The following is a 20,729-nucleotide window of genomic DNA, read 5'->3' on the forward strand; positions in this document are numbered from 1 at the left end:
CCGAGTATTAATCCATAGTACACAGGAGGGCGGAATTGTCTAGTACATGTATCTGGTCACAAAAGTGGACTCATGTCAGGATGGCCGAGCGGTCTAAGGCGCTGCGTTCAGGTCGCAGTCTCCCCTGGAGGCGTGGGTTCGAATCCCACTTCTGACAGAACACTTTTTCGTAGGAAACAATATTCTTATTGAGAATAAGGAAAATGGATTTGTATAGAACATTCTTATTCAGGAGAATATATTAAATGGATTTGTATAGAACAAGGCGATTCAGGACTTTACATCACACAAAAATCCACAGAGATAAAATAATTTGTAAAGAAGATTAAAGACAATTGAAACAGGAAATACAATTATACATAAAATATTAAATCATCAAAATAAATAATTCAAATCGGAAATGGAAACAAAAAAAAAGAATAAAAAGCAAACAACTAAAAATTTTGAAATATATACACATGCTGTGGTAAACAATAGCGTTTTTAGCCCTATTTTAAAGGAACAGTTTGAGCACACTTCAGACCTTCAGGTAACTTGTTCCAGAAGTGAGGAACATAGTATCTAAACGTTGTGTCACCCTGCTTGGGTCTTGTTCTTGGAACATACAGCAGACAGGTTCCAGATGATCTTAGGGGTCTATTTGCTTAATAGGGGTCAGACATATGGAAGCCAATGTAACGATTTCATAATCAGTGTAATACGGTCCAGTTCCCTTGTATTTGTAAGGACTCTGGCGGCAGCTTCCTGATTTTTTCATATCTTGTTTAAACAAAAGCCCCTTAATTCTGGCTATATTTTTAGGTGGCAATAGGCTGATTTCGTGATGAACTTTAGATGGCTGACAAAGTTTAGGTCTGAGACAATAATTATGCCAATATTTCTGTCTTGATTTGTAGCTATAGGTGACATTGTGCCAAGATGCTGATCTTTGACCTTTCCTTTTGTGGTCCAAAAATGATCACCTGTGTCTTCCTCACATTTAGCTATAGAAAATTCTGGCACATCCATTCATTGATTTGATGAATGCATTTACTCAGGGAGACTAAGGGACTCTGTGTGGGGACACTGAAAGTAGAGTTGTTTGTCATCTGCATAGGTGTGATAGATGTCGTCATACTGTCCCATGATTTGAGCTAAAGGAAGCATATAGATGTTAAATAAAAGTGGTCTGAGAATGGACCCTTGAGGAACCCTACATGTGAATTTGACTCATGGTTTCTGATTGACGCAAGGAAATCCCTTGCATGTAAATCAGACATATCCAAAGTCCGGCCAGGGGGCCAAATGCGGCCCTTGGTCAAATTTCATCCGGCCCCCAGCCTCTGTCATAAAATCAATAACATCTGGCCCACACACAGACTTAATAAATTGGTCAGCAGTACTGCTACCAGCATATGAAGTAGCTCACACACTAATTGCTGCTCCTAATTTACCCACTAAAAGGCAGCAGCACTCTAAGCAACATTACCCCGTGTGACCCTTTACTCCAATTTTATAAAATGGCGACAATCAACAGAAAAAAGAAAGTTGACTGCAACGGCCGACGCTTCAAGAATAGGTAGAAATTGGACTATTACTTCTTTAAAATACACAACAACTGTGTCTGCCTCATTTGCAAAGAGACAGTTGCTGTTTTTAAAGACTTCAACGTGAGGCAATATTACCAAACAAGACATGCTGACATGTACGACAAGATTACAGGGAAGATACATAGCAAAAAATTAAACTACCTTCAAGTTGCTTCAGTTTCAAAGCAGCAGTATTTCACAAGAGCCCGAGAGTCGAAAGAGGACGCCACACAGGCTAGTTGCGAGATTTTTTTTTTTTTTTAATGATTTCAACAAAGAAAATGTGACACACAGAATGGCTTGCTAAAATTTGCTTGAACATTTTGTTCTACGTAAAGGACGTCAGCCAAGATCGGCCCCCCACATTTTTACCACACCAAATCTGGCCCCCTTTGCAAAAAGTTTGGACACCCCTGATGTAAATAAATTGTGAACCACTGGAGAACAGTGTCACTGAGTCCTACCCACTGTTCCAATCTGCTCTGTAGTATAGTATGTTGGGAACAACAGTGTCAAATGCGGTACTGCGATCCAATAATAGCAGAACAGATGATTTCCCTGCATCATTATTCCTACGGATATCATTTAGGACTTTGATAAGCATGGTCTCGGTCCTTTGGTGTGGCCGAAATCCAGTCTGAAATGAGTTAAAAAGATTGAAGCAGCATTACGTAAGACTAGTGGCCGAAAATTCCAAAAATCATGTTTCTTTATTGTCTATTGAAATATAAGGGCCATTTAATGAATAATTGAAAAGCAACCATTTCATAATGTTCAGTTTTCTTTGTACTTTGGTAGTTTTAGGAGGTTTGAACAGTAGAGTAAGTAGATATTCTAGTGAATAGAAGAGGCCAACGATATAAAGTGAAAACTAAATTATGTACCCAATTAGACAGAGAGTGGCTGGAAAACAGTGTTTCCCTTTGGCTTGGTCCCCTCCCCACTTTTCAAACATTAGCAGGTGGCAAGTCCTGGAGGAGTCACATGGGAGGAGTCATGAGGAGTAGGAGATAACAGCAAACAGCAGGAGGATGGCACTGTGTGTGGAGGTGTGTTTGCGTGACACCAACACAGGTCGAAAATATCCGATCCCGGATGTTTCACTAAATACCCTGCTTTGTGCTTTTCTGTTCGTCTATACAGCTTTTAGTCTATTGGGCTTCTTTTTATATGTTATTTCCAGGAGACTTTTTCTTTGTTGGTTTTATTTTTTCTTTTAATTATCCATCCAATGATGGCGGACTTTCCATCAAAAGTTACCACGGAGACCGGGTCCCCCAGTTCCCAGAGTACTCAACAAGGGGGCAACAGCCTCAGGGGGCTGGCAGCTAATGTGACTAACAACATGGATATGTCTTTTATCAGGAGCATCCCATCTGTCCTCATGATGGCTCAAATAGTGAGTGCTTTCAATGCTTGATGTCATTCTTTTTCATTTTTTGGGGTAAAAACCTGTGCTAGTGACCATTTCAAGGCGTTACTGTAGATTCATTGTTTATCTAAGTTAACGGAAAAGCTACACAATGTGACATCAGCAATAGATAGGAGTTCGAGCTCTTACCTGTAAAGAAAGACATAGAATGTGTGTCAATAGAAAGCACAACCCTCCATAAACATATGAAATTTTCAGTTCACAAATTTCAATATTGTATTTGGAGTTACATTGTGCTTGCAGAACATAATTGTTGTTAGGGTCAGTGTTTTCAAGCATTTATCGACATTTTTACATTATTTAAAGTAATAACTCATGGCAAAGCACAAAACTAAAGATCACTGAGAATATGAAAAGTTTAAAAGTGACACAGAAATGTGTCACTTTTGAAGTGGGAATCATTTATATGATATGGTACATGTGACCCACTGCATGACCAGTGTTGCCTCATTAGATTAGACATTACACTATGGCAGGGTGTGCGGGGTCATGTTTAAATTGCTTGACTTTTACGTTTGTCATCTGTGTATGCTTTATAAGCATCCACCTTCAACAGTGAAGTCCATTCGGGGTCTTTAGGCCACTTTGTGAGGTGTTAATGGATTTGGAGCAGTTCTATTTAACTCAACGCCACTGTGAAGCAAGTAATCATCCACACATTTGTGGCATTAATCTTTAACTGTATTTTATTATAAGGCAGTTTGAGAGGTCATTTGAGTAACTAATTACCTTGCAAAACAACACTACGTTGTGATGAGATCCATTGCCGAAGACCTTAGTGCTTTTTTTTTGTCCGAGTTATACATTTGTGACCTGATACAGCTAAATTAGTCACAATGACCCATTTTTAGCAACCATTTCGCTACAGTGTTTCATGTCAATGTGATTTGAAGTTGAGGTGTCCGCACATCTTGGAGTATTTTGACCAATAAGCCTTCCCTTTATCTTTAGCAATCCGAATGTTAGGGTCCCTGGTCAACCACCAAATTTTGCAAAGAAATTCAAGACATACTGCGATACAATGTATTGATCATTATAGCCATGAAATATTGACTTCAATGTATTTGATCAAACTTTTAAAATGAATTCTGAATCCATCATGGAACCTCATTTATAAAGGAATTTTGATTAATTTATATCACGTAACATGATTGTGATCATCATTAGTTTCAAGTTCACCAGAGTCATCATCATTCTCGTCAATTATTGTTATACAAGCATGAGTTCAGTTCAGTACCAAGCTGACAGATGATTCGGACTGTCAGAAATTTACGTACGTCTTCTTCAAAAGATCCATTTAAGCATTTTAATTCTACCTTAAAAATCCATAGAAAACTCTTGACTTTGTGTCAAGGGTGACAGGGCGTAGACTTGGAAACCCACAAATACACAGGCCTGTGAAAACACTTGCGTAAGTGTTGCACTGTAGTACTTTCAAATACTTCATAATAAAGCTAAAATGTATGAAATATGCACATGGGCATCTCAGCAAATAATAAGAATAGAGAAGTTTCATCATCACCTCATTGACATCAGTTCATGTCCAGTCTATCATTGTGAATAGCACTATAACGTTTTCAGATACAAAATGTTTTCGTATGGCGAAATTGGCCTGAAACTTAACTGTCGCCAAGGATTACTGTTCCACCCTTGAAATACACTGAAGGTGGTGGCCTATAAAAGATTTAACTGTGTCAATTTGCTGACTTTGTTCAAATGTATTGGTAAATGATAGGTTTATATGGGCTTATCTGCTCTCAGAATGACCCCTCTAAATGTTAATGAGAGGTTTAGTATTGCCTTACAAAAAGGCCTGGTGTGACATTTTCTTGGCAAACGGCCTGTTGATTCATTATATATATATTTTTAATTCAGGGGAGGGATGAATAAATTAACATGTGAAAAATTAACAATAATCCTTTAGTTTGTTGAATGACGATGTCTTGTGTTGTACCCGTGTAGTTCTTGGGGCTACTCCACTGGGCGCTGATCGCGAGCTCGCCTTACATGTTTGCACCGGCCAACGGCTGGGTGTTGTTTGTCGCCGTCACTTTCTGGCTCCTCACCAGCATCCTCTTCTTGTCCATTGTCTTCGGGCTGCAGAGGAGACTCTCCGCCGTGCCCTGGCCAATCACGGTGTGTTTATGAGGGCAGAGAAGTAATCAGTAGCAAAAATTCACTTATTATGCCATACACAACATTGCTAGCATGCTCATGTACAATTATACAGGTGATGGTTTACCACGGAGTGGCCACCATCCTCTACTTGACCGCCTTTCTGGCCAACGCTGCATCTGTTCAGCCCTTTTACCACACCTACTTCTTTGGACATATGGCAGCTGCTGCTGTAAGTGCACTGCAACAACAGACAATCCAATCAATTTCAAGTGAGATAAGGGTTAAAATGGATTTGATGTTTTACCATTAATGGCATCCAATGAGTTGATTCACAAGTGACAAAACTGCAGCCCGGGGGCAGATCCAGCACACGTCATTTAGTATGGCTTGCAAAAGTAAATCATGAGCATTGCCTTCTTCTTTCTCGTTAAAATAAAATGTATCTGTAATCCTTTTTAGACGATTTAAAATAAGAGAATCATTTCACATTTTTAGAATATTCTTTTCTCCGCTCAATCAAAATGCGCAGTAGCGGAAGCAGTGACGTAGGCTGACAATCCCTCTGTTGTATAGTCATATACTGTTGTGTATAGAATAGGGCTGTCAAATTTATTGCGTTGACGGGCGGTAATTAATTTTTTAAATGTATCATGTTGAAATATTTTATGCATGCGTGGAACAACCCACTCACGCATTGCTGCAAATAGGCTACAAAGGCACTGTTTTGCATATATACAGATCTAAGAGGCAGCGTCAAGTGAGTAGAGTAAATATAAGCATTCATTGGGGCTGTGCTTTTAATTGGTAAAATCTTTGACATCTCTTCCACAACAACTACAACTATCGTAGGAAGTGAGGTGGGGAAGACTGAAACGAATTTCTTTTTCTTAACACCCTAAACTGCTACCAACGCAGAGAATATATACTATTTGCAGCCACCACACACAGTCATTGTTGCACCACTTCCACTTCCAATCATGCATTTGGGCAGAACAGTTAAGTCGTTACAGTATCATTTACTGAAAGCTCAACAAATACACTAGATGGCAATATTTAGTCACAATATACAAACTCACATTTATCCTGTAAGAAATAGCCTTTCTATCCGTGGATCCCTTTCACAGAATGTTAATAATGTTAATGCTAATGTTAATCTTGTGGATTTATTGTTGTAATAAACAAATACAGTACTTATATACAGTATGCTGAATGTATATATCCGTCTCGTCTTATCTTTCCATTCCGACAATAATTTACAGAAAAATATGGCATATTTTAGAGATGGTTTGAATTGCGATTAATTAGAATGAATGAATTTTTAAGCTGTGATTAACTCGATTATAAATTTTAATCGTTTGACAGCCCAGTATAGAACCATACATAATTGAAATAGTGGTAAGAAAAGGTGTGTTTTATGTATACTTGCAGTACTTGCTCCTCAAATATAGTCAAGGAGTGGAGCTACAAGTTGTGCCCCTACCCTGATGCTAAAGTCCACATTGTTAGTTTCTCACACATCCTCTGCGTCTGTGTTGTAACAAAGTGTTATCAGTGGTATATGTCAAGTTAAAGGCTCATTAGTGTCAGGTTAAAAATTCAAATCCCTCGTACAACAAGGATGTTGACACAAAACAGAGCAAGGTGAACTTTGCTTAGTGGTTGTAAGAACTTTGTCCTTTCATGTTAATGTTCATCAAGCATTTTTCTGTTCCCATGCAGTTTTTTAGCGCTGTGGTGACAGCAGCGTATGGCGTCAGTGCCTTCTTCTCCTATTTGGACTGGAAAGGGGATGGCGGAAATGCTGCCACCAGCACTGTGCCTACCTAATGAAACCCTCACAAAGACATTTATTACTGCCACGTCTTGTTTACAATGTAAGCAAACACCAAGGAGTCATGTGATTATTGTACATAAAATCACCCACGGATCATCAGTAATACTGGATGAAACATTTCAGGTCACAAGACTTCAAAAGGTTAAGCTTTAAACTCAAAGGAATATTTTTCTCTCTTCCTGTGTGCAACATAAAAATGACTAGCTGTATGTGATTGCTGTATAGTGCAGAAAAAAATGCTTTTTCTTAATGGAAAAAATAACAATACAGGTAGTCCCCGGGTTACGAATGAGTTCCGTTCCTAGGCTGGCGATGTAAACCGAATTTCCGTGCAAGTCAGAATTAACCCTTTAAGTACTCCAAGATACCCACTAAACCTCAAAATAACTGTCCAAAACATGTATTATACGTCATATTAATTAGATTAAGTAAAAAAATAAAGATATTGTGAGGTACGTTGTGTTAAATGCAGTTATATTGAATGACTATTCAGGCTTTAAAGAAAAAAAAAAACTTTACTTGCGTCGTGACTGAGTCACCTTGCAGAGAGAAAAGGGCGCTGTGGAAAGAGTAGGGAGGCGAGAACATGGGGATACATGGCCGCTCCGGTCGCCAGCTTCCCTCTCTTAACGCGTGCCCGCCGTCTGAAACAAAGTAAACTGATCGGGATTCGCAAGAGTCAGCACAGTCAAGAACTGCAGGACAGCGGCAACGCTAGGGGAGGAGGGAATACGGACGTAGCAACTAGGTAGTTTGTGCGGGGTGGAAAAAGACTCGAGACAGAATAACGTCAACATCACAAAAGTCGGGTACGTCGTAACCCAGGGACTACCTGCATTCATTTATCAGCACTTAACGTGCCACATAAATCATTGCTCAGAGAGAAATGTCATTCAAGCATTTTTTACCTTGTTTTTTATCAGCCTTGGTGCCAATGCTATTTGAAGTGTTTCTCCACTAAATACCATCTAATAAAAAATCTGCTCTTCATTGGCAAACTGATAAATCTAACATAATTATTTCCCACACTGAACAGTCGCATGGAAAGGTTTGGGCCCGCTTGATACGACCCAACCTTTGCATGCCACTGTAAGTAGATAAAAATTTACAATCATTAAAGCATCGGGAGGTTTCAGGCTTTCACCTGTTTATTAAAAAATTGTTTCATGGACAAATATACTCTACAAATCTCTATTTACACATTTAAAAATCAATTTTACATGCACAAAATTCAATCAAAGCAATAAATATCGAAAAAGGTACGACATTTTCATTAAGTCACAAACTCAAAACATCTATCAAGCTTTCAATTAATTCATTGCCTGCCATTAACGGCGATAGATGCCCAATCTATTTAAACCGGAAAGGCTGTCAGTGAATGATCATGTTTCAGTGTCATTGACGGTAACAGACGTGCAATCCATTTTGACTAGGATTGCTGCCTCGTCAAGGAATGGTGACATCGATCGCCTCAGTGGTAGCCAATGAGTTAATTCTACATTTTGTCCTGCTTATATTCAATGTTGTCTCATAGTTACTAATTAGTAAAGTAATTACATGGTACCAACACTACACGAAAACAAATGCTGCAGATGTTTACAAAAAAAAGTTGAGTGAAATCTAACGATGCTTTGTATTATTTTCCATCTTAAAACTCTGTACACCCGCAGTCAAAACGTTTTGAGACACATCACCATCCAGTCTGATGAGAAAGTGCCTCAAAACCTTCGACCAAGTTTGTACATGGACGGGGCTCCAGCTTGTTGAGCACACAGGTCTGTTGATTAGCACCTCTTCCACAAAAGGAAGCATGCTAAATCTGTGCGGTGTTAGCATGTTCTCCTGTTGCTTGTCCGGTATCTCCAAATTTCTCCAACGAAGCAAAACATGAAAGAAGGGTGCACTGAAGATTGAAGTCCGAGCACTTGACTTGAGGTTTATGGGTGGTCGAAAAATAACATTGCATTTGAAGCTCAAATAACAACAATATGGCATACAAACAGGCGTGGTGTTGTGTATATCACTGCATGGCATACATACAGGCGTTCTATTGTGTTTGTCACGGCAACTGTTTGGATCCTGACTGGCTGGAGGCTGCCGGGGTTAAAGGGGTGACTATGAGTCCTGTGCTCAAGTCCAGACTTCGGCCCTCCTTTTCCTAGAAAATATTAAACAGTTTTAAAATACACCCTGTGTTGATAACATAGAATATGTGCACTCTTTCTGGGTGTCATTTCAGCAACTCACCACTTTGTATTGCAAAACCATTTCCTTAAAAGCCACAAAATCAATAAAGGACAGCAGTACGTCAACAATGTCGCCAGATACTTCATCTTTGTGCTCCCTACAGGTGGAGAGCAAAGAGAGAGGCAAAATAGTAATTGGGTTCTCAGCATGTGTGCCATTCCACAGCCAGATGGTAAACTCAATACGAGTAAATAACAGATGGCAGTGTTTACATGAGATGCTCTATGAAGGTTGCCATATTGAATCCGGGAATCCTCTTCATGAGCTGTTGCTCCACATATTTCTCTAACAGCTCCACCTACACAGAAACAACAAAAGGGAAGCATTTAGACCACATGGTGTCATGTTACCTTCAATACTTCTTAAAGATTGATAAATTGTTACTGTAATCATGCTTAAAATAGACATCTGCTAAAGGTCATCTCATTTAACAGTCCGTTCTTGTTATTTTGCACTCATATCTACTTATGGAAAAACAACCACCCACATTTACCGACAATACGCAGTCTTCAATAAAATTTTATAATACATGTAACAATTTATGGTCATTAAAAAAAAAAGACAGAAAAAAAAAAGTTAAAACTTTACCCCATGCACCTGCTCTCCAAATACATGGACAACACATTTTGGGCAATGCTGGCCAAAATGTTAACATTTAGTGTGGCCTGCATGACCCAAATAGCAATATCCACATAAGTGGAAACCGGATCTCAACAATGAATATATGCACTGTTTTCCACCAGAAAAACTCGGAAAGCCTGGTGATAGAGAGCCTCTATGTTTTTAAGTAAATCAGTAAATTTAGCAGCAATTATGTCTATTACATTTTATTATGGGCTATTTATTAACAATACTTACAGTCAGTTTTTGAAATATCAACCATAAGATGTCCCTATTGCGCTTTCAACCTTATCACCAGACAAGGTTTAAAAAATATCTATGTACAGTATATTTTTTTTTACACTTTCTTTTGTAGCACTGCTTTGGATTGTGGTGGAAGAAGTGGAGCAAGAGATGACTGGTGGTACGCTTATACTGAACATATTATCAATCATTGTTCATATACACACACACATATATATAATATACACACATACACATATATATAATATACACACACATATATATATATATATACAGTGGGGCAAATAAGTATTTAGTCAACCACTAATTGTGCAAGTTCTCCCACTTGAAAATATTAGAGAGGCCTGTATTTGTCAACATGGGTAAACCTTAACCATGAGACAGAATGTGGAAAAAAAAAAAAACTGAAAATCACATTGTTTGATTTTTAAAGAATTTATTTGCAAATCATGGTGGAAGATAAGTATTTGCTCAATACCAAAAGTTCATCTCAATACTTTGTTATGTACCCTTTATTGGCAATAACAGAGGCCAAACGTTTTCTGTAACTCTTCACACACTGTTGCTGGTATTTTAGCCCATTCCTCCACAACGAGTAAAGTTTGCACCAAAAAGTTCTACTTTGGTCTCATCTGCCCACATGACTTTCTCCCATGACCCATCTGCATCATTCAGATGGTCCCTGGCTAGACGGACCTTCACATGTACTGGCTTGAACAGGGGAACCTTCTGAGCAATGCATGATTTTAAACCATTCCACCGTAGTATTCTACTGACAGTAGCCTTTGAAACTGTGCCATCAGTTCATTGACCAGCTCCTGCCGTGTAGTTCTAGGCTGAGCCCTCACTTTTCTCATCATGAGTGATGCCTCACAAGCAGAGGTTTTACATAGAACCCCATCCCGAGATAGATTACCAGTCATGTTTAGCGTTTTTCCATTTTCTAAAAATTGCTTCAAACGTTGATTTATTATCACCAAGCTGCTTTCCAATTGTCCCATAGCCTTTTCCAGCTTTGTGGAGGTCAACAATTTTTTCTCTCGTGTCTTTCGAAAGCTGGTCTAGCCCATGGTAGCAGTTGGATTATGACTGACTGTGGGGTGCAAAGCTGACAATAATGGCTGAAACGGGTGGTGGGTAGGTGTTTACTCATAGGGTAAAGGTGGACTTTTTTAAGGTAGACTAACAACTCTGAGTCTCATAATTATTGCCGATTCTCAGGGGTACAAATACTTATGAACCCCACTAAATCACAAATAATTTTTTTTTTTTTTTGAAATCGTACAATATGATTTCTGGATTTTTTTGTTACGTCTCTACGAGTGAAATGCAGCTATGATTGAAATTTCAATGCTTCTACCTATTTTGTAAGTGGGTGAACTTGCAAAATCACAAGAGGTGCAAATACTTCTGCTCCTCACTGTATGATTTAAATGAGTGCCTTAAAGTGTTAACAACATGAAACTTCACCCAGTGCTCACCGCTTACTCACATATTCATTGAAAATGGGTGTGTAGCTGAGTTTGTTTTCTTCAGTGTTATCAAACTCTTTGTAGTGTTTCTCCATGAAATTCCGCTGCAGTAGTTGGAAATCCTCCTCTAAATGAGATGACAAGAAGACACAGCACGCATTTTTATTCTTCCAAAAATTCAGATCATCAAAACGGATTCGGGTCAGTGGTTTGAATTGTACTCATCTCACCCATAATGATGTCCTCTATGCAGCCAATAACAGAGTCGAATGCAGTGTCAGCAGCAGAGGAACTGCCGGGAGAAGATTACAAAAGCATGAGACTGATATGGTTCTTGAATCAGTAGTATTAAATTATTGTATATATATTTTAAACCAACCTGGAGATGGCAAAGGTTTCGTCCTCCATGTCCCCCATGTCGACAATGTTCTCGCCGCAGCTCTGCACACCTGTGGCGGGTAGATGGTGTTAGGTGACGTCTGCTTTAAAATGCAACATTCTTTAGTTCGTCACAGCTGTGTACGCTCACACACCTTCGAAGTTTAGCTCTATACTCAACGGCAACGTCAGGTAGACAGCTAGCGTAGCTCGGGCTAGCTCAGGTAGCTAAACACGTGAGTGAACTCAAAAAGCCATTTCCCCCCCTGGAATGCCGGATAAAATTCAAACCGAGCTCATATGTGTGTATTTTCACTTACTTCTCTCCTGAATGTCCATGTTTCGGCAATAAATTGGACTCGTAAAATAGAGAAAGTAGTTGCGTTGCCAAGGAAACGAGCACCTGGTGCTACTTTAGATGGTGTCCGATAGAAACTAGGATGAGCAATTTCAAATTCCTACCTTGTAACGCAGATTTGGAAAGGCATCGGAAGTTTGCAAGCAAAACGTGGAAGGTCCATCCCCGGCGGCTCTCTCAAAATACTCAAAATGTAGTTTTCTTTTTTAACGTCAATTTACATATCATGGGCGTCATCAACGTGAACGTAATTTGACGTGGAATTACAATGCTACTGTTCTGCATCAGATATTAAACAGAGCTAATGGAAAGCATCGTCACTTGTCAAATTGCTCACTGTTCTATTTTGAAAGCATAAACGGATTTTAAGGGGGGGGGGCTGGACCCGCCCCCCTGGTGGCCGAAAAGTGTCATTGCATGTAATTGACTTTCCTATATACAGTATATAAAAAGTTGTACGGCAATTAAACTGCAACAAAAATGAAAGGAACAAAAAAATATATATATAATGGGTCACAATTATTTTTCGAGCACTTTAGACAGTCAATTGCGTTGCATATAATTATACATATTAGAGAAAAATATTTTTAAAAATAATTGTTTTCTTTGATTGAATTTTTTTTTTTTTTTTGATTGAAGCAACTTTTTGGGGGATTGAATGATTTACACACAAATTTCCTAATGATAATATGGCCCAAACACAAAAAGGATTGCTTCAATCAAAGAAATCGTTTTCAATGAAAATTTAAGTGTTCAAACTTTTTCATTCTCAAATTTTTCAATGGTTGAAATGTTTCTTTTTTTGATTAAATAATAAAGATAAAAAAATGTCCTAGCAAAAGTGTGGCCCAAACACAAATCAACATTACTTCGATCAAAAAGTTGTTTCAATCAAAAAAAAGACGACTTCAATCCAATAAATAAATAAAAATTAATCGAAGAAAAAAAGGCTTTCACATGCATTCTTTTTTTTTTTTTTTAGTTTGAGTTTCAAATTTATTTTTGCATTCACTTTTTTTTTTTGATTGAAGCGACTTTTTTGGTTGAAAATATATATTTTGATTGAGGGCAACTTTTTTTGATTGAATAATAAAGACACAAATCTACCTCCATATGGCTCCGCCCAGGGGATACAATTTTTGACTGGGGTAACTACATTGGCACGACACCGGCGGGCGTACCAAATTCAATGGATGACGATCTTGGCGAAAAGTATTGCCTAAGCAGCCTGATTTAGAATTCCCCTAAAAAATGATGGGAAACATAAAAACGCTCGTTGTCAACTTATTTAAATAATCTTGTAAGTTAATTTTATTGCTGATCCGCCTGTTTGAAAATGCTCGTATACACGTCAGATGCAGTGAACTGCATACTCAAAATAATTACATTTCTTTAATATCCAGCCTGAGTCAACCATGTTGAAACAGTGGTATTAACGAAACTAAACCGGTTAATAATTCAGTCAGTTAATAAACATTTTCATTTTCCTGACGTGTAATACTGGAGAAACACGTCAAGAAAAGCCAGTACAGTATTTCCAGGGAGTGGCTGCTCGTGAAGGGGAAACGATATCGTCATCGCACACACCGTCTAACTGTTTGCATTAGTCTAACACATATATAGTCTAACACATACATATGGTACAGGTTTTCGTAGGCACCGTCTAACTGTTTGCATTAGGCTAACACACGTAATATAATTAATCAGGAAATGTGTATCATTTTCATATTTACGGTAGGACTACACTACTAATATAAAATAAATAGCACACCATAGTTTAATGAGAAGAAATAGAGATACACAATGCCGTCTTATCATGAGTGACGCACATACTCGGGGAATCTGCTCTCAGCAAACTCCAAGGACAAAGCGTTTTGTCCTGGAACAAGCACCACCAGCCCGGACAGCGAAGTGGATAGCGGGCGTCCCAAATCCGCGCACGAACCTAAACCGCCCAGGGCCGGCCACAGCGGGGGCGGCCCCAAAGCAACGCCCAGAAACGCCTTCGACAAGACCCGCGTCAGCAAAGACGTTAAAAAGACTGAACACTGATAACAATTTGTCGCTCCTCGGAAACATTTCCTATGTAACCGTTGTGACACGACCCTGGATCCAGCCTCTGTACCTCCGTCGTCTGTTTTTGCCTTGTTCTTTAGACCTCTGTGAATCATTAAATTGTCAACCTGTTTTCCGGTGAGCCTTCTTTAGACTTTTTGGAGCTTGGAGTCAGAACAAAGGGTTAACACAGGAACGCGCGGAGTTTGGCTTCCTCCTGGCCTGGCTCCGCTCGGAGGGGTCGGGTGGCGGAGCACATTTCCGTTCTGTTGCCGGCCTCCCCGTGCGCTTCTGGGCCGGGAGGTCCAAATTCCTTCAGTTGGCGACCCGACGTGATGGTTTGACGACGTGATAGGCCCAGACGACGGAGGGGATGGACGAACGGCTGCGGAAGAGTCAACTGGAGCCCTTTTAGGTGCACCGCTAAAAGCCGAAAAGGTAAAAAGACGTTTTGTCATAATTTAAGGCGGGTGAAAGTTGACTTGAAGCGACCTTCGACCATTTTGTGTTTTGTCTAACTGTGATTTGTGCATTCTGTTGAAGGAATAAGGGGAGAACAAGTGTAGTGTAACATTAGTCTTCATTAGTCTTAGCACTAGAGGGGTAGATTCAGAAAGAGTGCAACATATATGCCATGCGTCGCGTAGTTTAGGCTGGGCGAAAGATTTTTAAAAAAAAAAAAAAAAAAAAAAAAAAAAAGAAAAAACAGGACAAGCTTAGGTTATTAGGAAGCGGTGTCCCCGGAGCCTTGTTAAATTGCGAGAAACCTAACAACACAAAAGAGGTTGTGAGCCGCTGCCTGCGCGGCCCTCTCCATTCCCCCTCTGGGGAGTGGAGAGGGTCAGGCTGGTTGGCTCCTAGACAACAGGTTGTTGTTTCCCGATTTGATGTGGTGGGACATACGTAATATATACATGCGCATGTATGCATATACATACAAAGATATGTGTATGGGATAGATATGGGCATGTATATTTGAGTATAGAGTAGATGCGACGACCCACTTTCTAAGTTAGATGAGGGGTCTGTACGCGCAATATGTGTATGCATTTATATGTATATTTAGAGGTATACATATAAATTTGGATAGACATATACTTGTCCTGAAGGTTGTGGTGGTTTGGCTGGCGGGCAGCGTCAGGCCGGGCCAAAGCCACCGGGACTGGAACGTAGCGGTTCCACACCTCAGGGCTGACGAGTCTGAGGTTTGAGAGCTGGGTTGTGGAGGCCCTAGGAAGTGGTCCCCCCTTAAAAAAGAATGAAGGTATTAAGGCCGCTGTTGGAGTGACGCCCAACAGCAAAGGGGGCCTCGCTGCTTGCGGTAAGCAGAACAATGGACATGGCCATGAACACATTCGCCCAGCGGAGATAGGTCAGGGACCCGTGACAAACATGGCTATATGAATGCGCTAAGGAGGGCTGTGAGGGTACAGGGAAGAAATTAGACGAGTTGTTCACGGAAATCGAAACTCAGTTGTTGGACTGCCACTGTTGTTGTTTAAATGTTAAGTTGCTATGGTGTCGTGTAGTCTCCTGTTAAAGTAAGTGGACGTTTTGTTTTGCTTAGTGTTGTTCGAAATGAAGCCGAAAAAATAGGAAGCGCCCCTGTTAACGTTCTGGGAGACAGCCGTTGGCATGGCGCCTGGAGTTGGGCTGTCTGATTAGAAAAGAACACTGTGTTCAAAATAAGGAGGGCGGGCCGTCGGTGGCCCCTATTTGCAACATGGGGTCCTCGACGGCATCCGCTGGGTTTTTTTGCCAAAATTCATTATAAGGGGAGGCTAGAATTGAAGCTGGGAATTTTCCAGTCCTTGTTTAACATTTTAAGATAAAATTGAGAGCCAAAAAAGGGACAACATGTAAAAAATTCTAAAAAATCAGTAGATCTGATTAGAAAAGGAACACAGTGTTCAAAATGAGGTGCGCGGGCCCAGGAGGCCCCTCTTGCTCTTGTTCAGGCCAAGCAGAGCAGGGAGGGCTGAAGTCCCTGGATGTTTGGTAAAGTTATAGATTTAAAAAAAAAAAAAAAAAAAAAAAAAAAAGCTTTTTCTAACAAGAAGATTTGTACTCACAAAAGAATGTAGATAAAACAAAAGAATATTAAAGTGATGCGTTCAACCACGAACTTACAATTATTAGAATAACAAACATGCAAACCGAACCAGCAAAGAACACCTTAAAATTAGTAACGGGGAATTGATATCATGGCTCGCTTCTAATATAACGAATAGTTTGAAATGTAATTTTTAGGGGATTCAAGCATGATGAATATGGGGAAAGTGTCACTTTTGGATCACATGTTGATAGAATTGGCTGTCGTGAATTCAGCTGGGATCCAAAGAACAACAGGATAACTTTATTGATTTTAGTTTTGATATAAGAAGACAATTAAAATTGAACTAATTTTTGCTGTTATGAAAATAGAGTAGGAAATAAGTGGCCAACTTTGTCGAGACGGGCCATGACCAAAGTTAATTGACAAATTATCAAATAGGGGGCCACAATAAAACATGTAACAATGCAATTGTAAATATTTGAGCTAATTGACATTCATAACACCCCTTAAAGTAACTAGAACATCTTTGAAAAAAAAAAAAAAAAAGAAGCAAATGGTTCTTTCATAACACTTATCACGAGTCCAAATTTACATCGGAGATAACGTTCCCAGAATGAGATAAATAGTAAGTCTTATTAGTTTTTATTTTTATCTTAACTTGGATATTTTCTTTTCATTGTTGACACTTGAAGGAAATAATTTCATTTACTATATTTTCTTTTCCTTTTGCACTTTCGTAAAACTGATTTTTGGAGTTATTTTGTAGTTCCGTTTAATTTGGAGTCTATAGAAGCTAATTTAAGTTTGAGATGCCTTGCCTAAAGGGTTAAAGTTTAGGAAAGAGCAAAGTTTTAAAGTGGGTCATCTCAAGCTCAAGTCTCTGGTTGTTTTGGTAAAACAATAGATAAGACAGTCCTTCCCTAGCCACTATTGACTCCCGGAAGAATGCGGAGGGAGAATCTCCTTTATGTGTTAATTTTGATATACGGGACAATGTAAAAGTGGATTTAGGTTTTAAAAAGACTTGAAAATGCCAGATTTCACTAAAATATAATCTTTTGGGTCACCTGCGGATAGAATTGGGCTATCCTTGCAAAAAAGAAATCAAGAAATGAATAAAATAAAATAAAAAAAAAAAGGGGAATAAGACATTTTCACCAATTTCATGATCTGGGATGAAAAGACAAGACCACTGTAGGTAAATTTTGTGCTTTGAAATTATAGGGGAAATTAGCAACCAATTTTTTTAAGAGAAAGACCACAGTAGGAATCGAATTAACAAATTACATAAGAGGGGAGGAATTAAATTTGAGAACGTAAACAAATACGGGCATCGTGCCAAATGCAATTTATTATGCTGGGGAAATTGCTTATGTTAAAAGTTAAGAATAATACTCGAACGATACAACGATAATGAGACAGAATCTAGAGATGAGTAATTTAATTTCAGAATACCTTTCCAAGTCTACCGCCTATAAATACAATTTCCCCAGTATAAGACAATTTTTATGTTTTCATTTTGGATTTTTGTTCTTGATCTTTTGATGAATTACTCTCATGTGATATTTTTCCATTCCTTTGGACACCTTTATGGAACAGATTTTTATTTTTAAGGACTTGAATAATATTTAAAAAAAAAAAAAAAAAAAAAACAAACAAACAAAAAAGGAGGAGTGGAGAAAGTGTTGTTTAGTTCCATGTCTGTGCTAACTGTATTTTTCATATTTTTTTTAGAATTTTTTCTAAAAATTCTACTCATCTATTTCTATTCTTTTCCATTTTTTATAAAAAGTCAAACTGGTTGACTTGCATTTATTCTATTGATCCTATTCACTGGTTTGTTATTTTGCAATTATGTTCGGGGGACCTAATTGTGTCACAAAAGGGGAGAAAGATTTTTTGATATTTTGAATGACATAAGGAACAAAGGAAAAGGCATCACTTTCCAAGACATAAATATTTTAATTATTGCTGAGTGGCTTTGTTTGGGATCTGAATTGGACATGAGGGGTTTGTAAACTGGAAATAATAAGACATATAAATGTTTTTGTGTTGATTGTTGCAATGGTAACCATTGAACAGTTTAAACGTGTAGTAGACAACCACACACCGTAGAAATGAATGTACAACTCCCATCCTTTGACAAAATGATTCCTTGTGACTAGGGTTGTTGACGATCAATATTATTAAGAAAAAAAAAAAAAAAAAAAAAGGAGTTAGAATCTCAAATGATGGCATTTAGACCACCATAGGGGATAGTTTTTGATTTGGTCTAGATAATTGGGGTATCACACAAGCTGGTGTAACTTGGGAATGATAACATGTACTGGGTATTCATAATGCACTTTGTGTAGTAGCTATGAGTGATATAGCCATGCTTACAATTGCAATTGTGGGCATGGCTAGAGGGGGTTAAGTGGGCCAAGATAACACCAACATTATTACTGAAAGTTAATATGGATGCGGACAACTGTAAATTTTTATTGACTTGTACAGTCTGTTCAACTCTAAACATACAGTTCTTAGGCCCAACAAACAGTAAATTATTATAAACATAATACTATTCATAATCTCACTTAGCTTTAATAGCACGACACATTTTAGGAGCACGCAGAGGCCATTAAAACGATCTAAAGTTTTCCCTGACCACATTGTTTCCCAAAAGATTTCAAGGTTTAAGGATAATAATCTGCCACATCACATGTTGGAGTTTTGAGACTGGTGCGGTTGGGACGTTTCAGGCGGTAAGGTTACAAATAGGCCCAGTTAAGATAAGTAAGTATGACAAATCGGCTATTCTTAAGTTTATCCTTATTTCTATTTATCGATCCCCTGAAACACCAGATGTGTATGTTGACAGGATGGGAGGACATTCGCCCTGAACGCTAGCAGGGCTGGAACTGGGTATAACAAGCGGAGCCATCGCACCGGCACACGGACCACCGGTTGCGCGGGTGGGAGAAGGGATCGCCAATGGTTGGAGGATCAAAGGTTTGATTCCAGACCCCACCTATTCCCTCAGGGCTGTGACTGCGGTATCGCACGAGCCGTGAGCGGGTGGTTGTGTGAGAACAGGTGCTCACAAAATAATGGTTCATCGCCAAGGGACAGCCGTCACGACTGTCCGCACGGTTTTATACTCACCCCAGCTGACGATGCTGCGTTTTGTCGAGGTGAATGTTTTCCGGTCTTTTTGAGTTTGAGAGAGTATTTAAATGTTAGAGAGATTACCGTGCCTCAGACGTCTCGACAAGCAGTAGGCAAAAAACTAAAACGTGTGAGTACGTGACATATTTTAAGTACACCACATAGTCCCAGATGTATTTGATTAAGATTCTTTACTTTTATTATTTTATTTTCACTTTCTAATGATTAACTTTCCTGTAGGTACCGCATTATATTTTAGACACCTTAAGCTCATTGTTTGTGTTCTACACAAAGGCAAAGTCGTTCTATGCTTTAATTAGGGAGTGTTTTAAAATATGTTGGAGGCTCTGTATTCTTTTGAGTTGAACAGATTACAGCTACACTAGGATCCACTCGGGTGGGGGACAACCATGACGGATCCGGACAGGGAGAAAAATAAACAAATTCCCATTCGACCCATGTCCTAGGAAGCGACAATTGACTATGGAAATAAATAGGTTTAGTGTCATGGTCCCTGGTGCTATAGTGCTCTCGTTTATTTGTTCTTTGTAATATTATTTTTCGCTAAAAGGTTTGGATTTTCTTTCCTTTTTCCCTTTTATTGAGTTCACATGCGGATGTTGCTGTTAGAAATGTGGTGTGGAAAGGTGCCCCTGACGTTGTTGGTAAGTGGTGGGAATACACATTGTTTATGTAGTGGGGTTTATTTTTTCCGTCACATTTTTTCGATCTTTTGCAGTCACATTTGGGTTTTGTAATTCCTCGACACATGACATATCACTGGGTTGTTTTATATTTCCACAATCACCATAGATACATTTTTGTTCTTGGGATTTTTTGTTCAAAGACTGCTATTTTTTCGTTAGGTTCTAAATCATAGTACTCGGTAGATTTGTGCCATTTTTTAAGTCCCAGTTTTATTCTTTAGCCTTTAGCCATATTTGTCATTTGGGGTGGAGAATATAACTTTTATTATTTTTATATACTTTTGATTAGGATATTTATTCATTTTTTGGTCAAGGGGGCGGAATAAAGTTTTTCTTTAATTGGGGTGGAATAAAGTTTGCCTACAGGCGTCTGTGTCCATCATTTTCAACAACTGGTAAGGGGTGAAGACGTTTATTTCGAGTTTCGAGTTCATGGTGTCCAAGTTTTTCTGTATTGCAACATTCCGCTTTTGTACAGTACCGCTTTTTCACC

At 38.9% G+C, this 20,729-nt stretch overlaps 2 protein-coding genes and 1 non-coding gene across 6 annotated transcripts; 2 read left to right on the forward strand and 1 right to left on the reverse strand.

Moving 5' to 3' along the window:
* The first annotated feature begins 74 nt into the window (after positions 1 to 74).
* Positions 75 to 157, forward strand: trnal-cag (transfer RNA leucine (anticodon CAG)). Its single transcript has one exon. It is a non-coding gene; the product is annotated as a tRNA-Leu (tRNA).
* Positions 158 to 2,601: 2,444 nt separating this feature from the next.
* On the forward strand, positions 2,602 to 9,308 carry pllp (plasmolipin). The gene is made up of 4 exons (XM_057836438.1): positions 2,602 to 2,967; positions 4,963 to 5,136; positions 5,231 to 5,347; positions 6,838 to 9,308. The coding sequence occupies exons 1-4, from the start codon at positions 2,800 to 2,802 to the stop codon at positions 6,943 to 6,945; spliced, it is 567 nt and encodes a 188-aa protein (XP_057692421.1). The 5' UTR covers positions 2,602 to 2,799; the 3' UTR covers positions 6,946 to 9,308.
* arl2bp (ADP-ribosylation factor-like 2 binding protein) lies at positions 7,955 to 12,783 on the reverse strand. 4 transcript variants are annotated; one of them, XM_057836440.1, is made up of 8 exons: positions 12,234 to 12,367; positions 11,915 to 11,984; positions 11,766 to 11,827; positions 11,556 to 11,662; positions 9,412 to 9,497; positions 9,200 to 9,296; positions 8,993 to 9,110; positions 7,957 to 8,881 (listed from the first exon to the last, which is right to left on the reverse strand). In XM_057836440.1, exons 1-7 carry the CDS (start codon positions 12,250 to 12,252, stop codon positions 9,012 to 9,014), a joined length of 540 nt encoding a protein of 179 aa, XP_057692423.1. In that variant the 5' UTR covers positions 12,253 to 12,367; the 3' UTR covers positions 7,957 to 8,881; positions 8,993 to 9,011. The 4 variants fall into 4 exon arrangements, with proteins under 4 accessions (XP_057692425.1, XP_057692424.1, XP_057692423.1 ...); XM_057836442.1 differs by lacking the exon at positions 12,234 to 12,367 and adding an exon at positions 12,376 to 12,783 and having other exon boundaries at positions 7,955 to 9,110; XM_057836441.1 differs by lacking the exon at positions 12,234 to 12,367 and adding an exon at positions 12,069 to 12,225 and having other exon boundaries at positions 7,956 to 9,110.
* Between the last annotated feature and the right edge of the window lie 7,946 nt (positions 12,784 to 20,729).

Source organism: Corythoichthys intestinalis, chromosome 5, assembly GCF_030265065.1.
Source record: "Corythoichthys intestinalis isolate RoL2023-P3 chromosome 5, ASM3026506v1, whole genome shotgun sequence".
NCBI lineage: Eukaryota > Metazoa > Chordata > Actinopteri > Syngnathiformes > Syngnathidae > Corythoichthys > Corythoichthys intestinalis.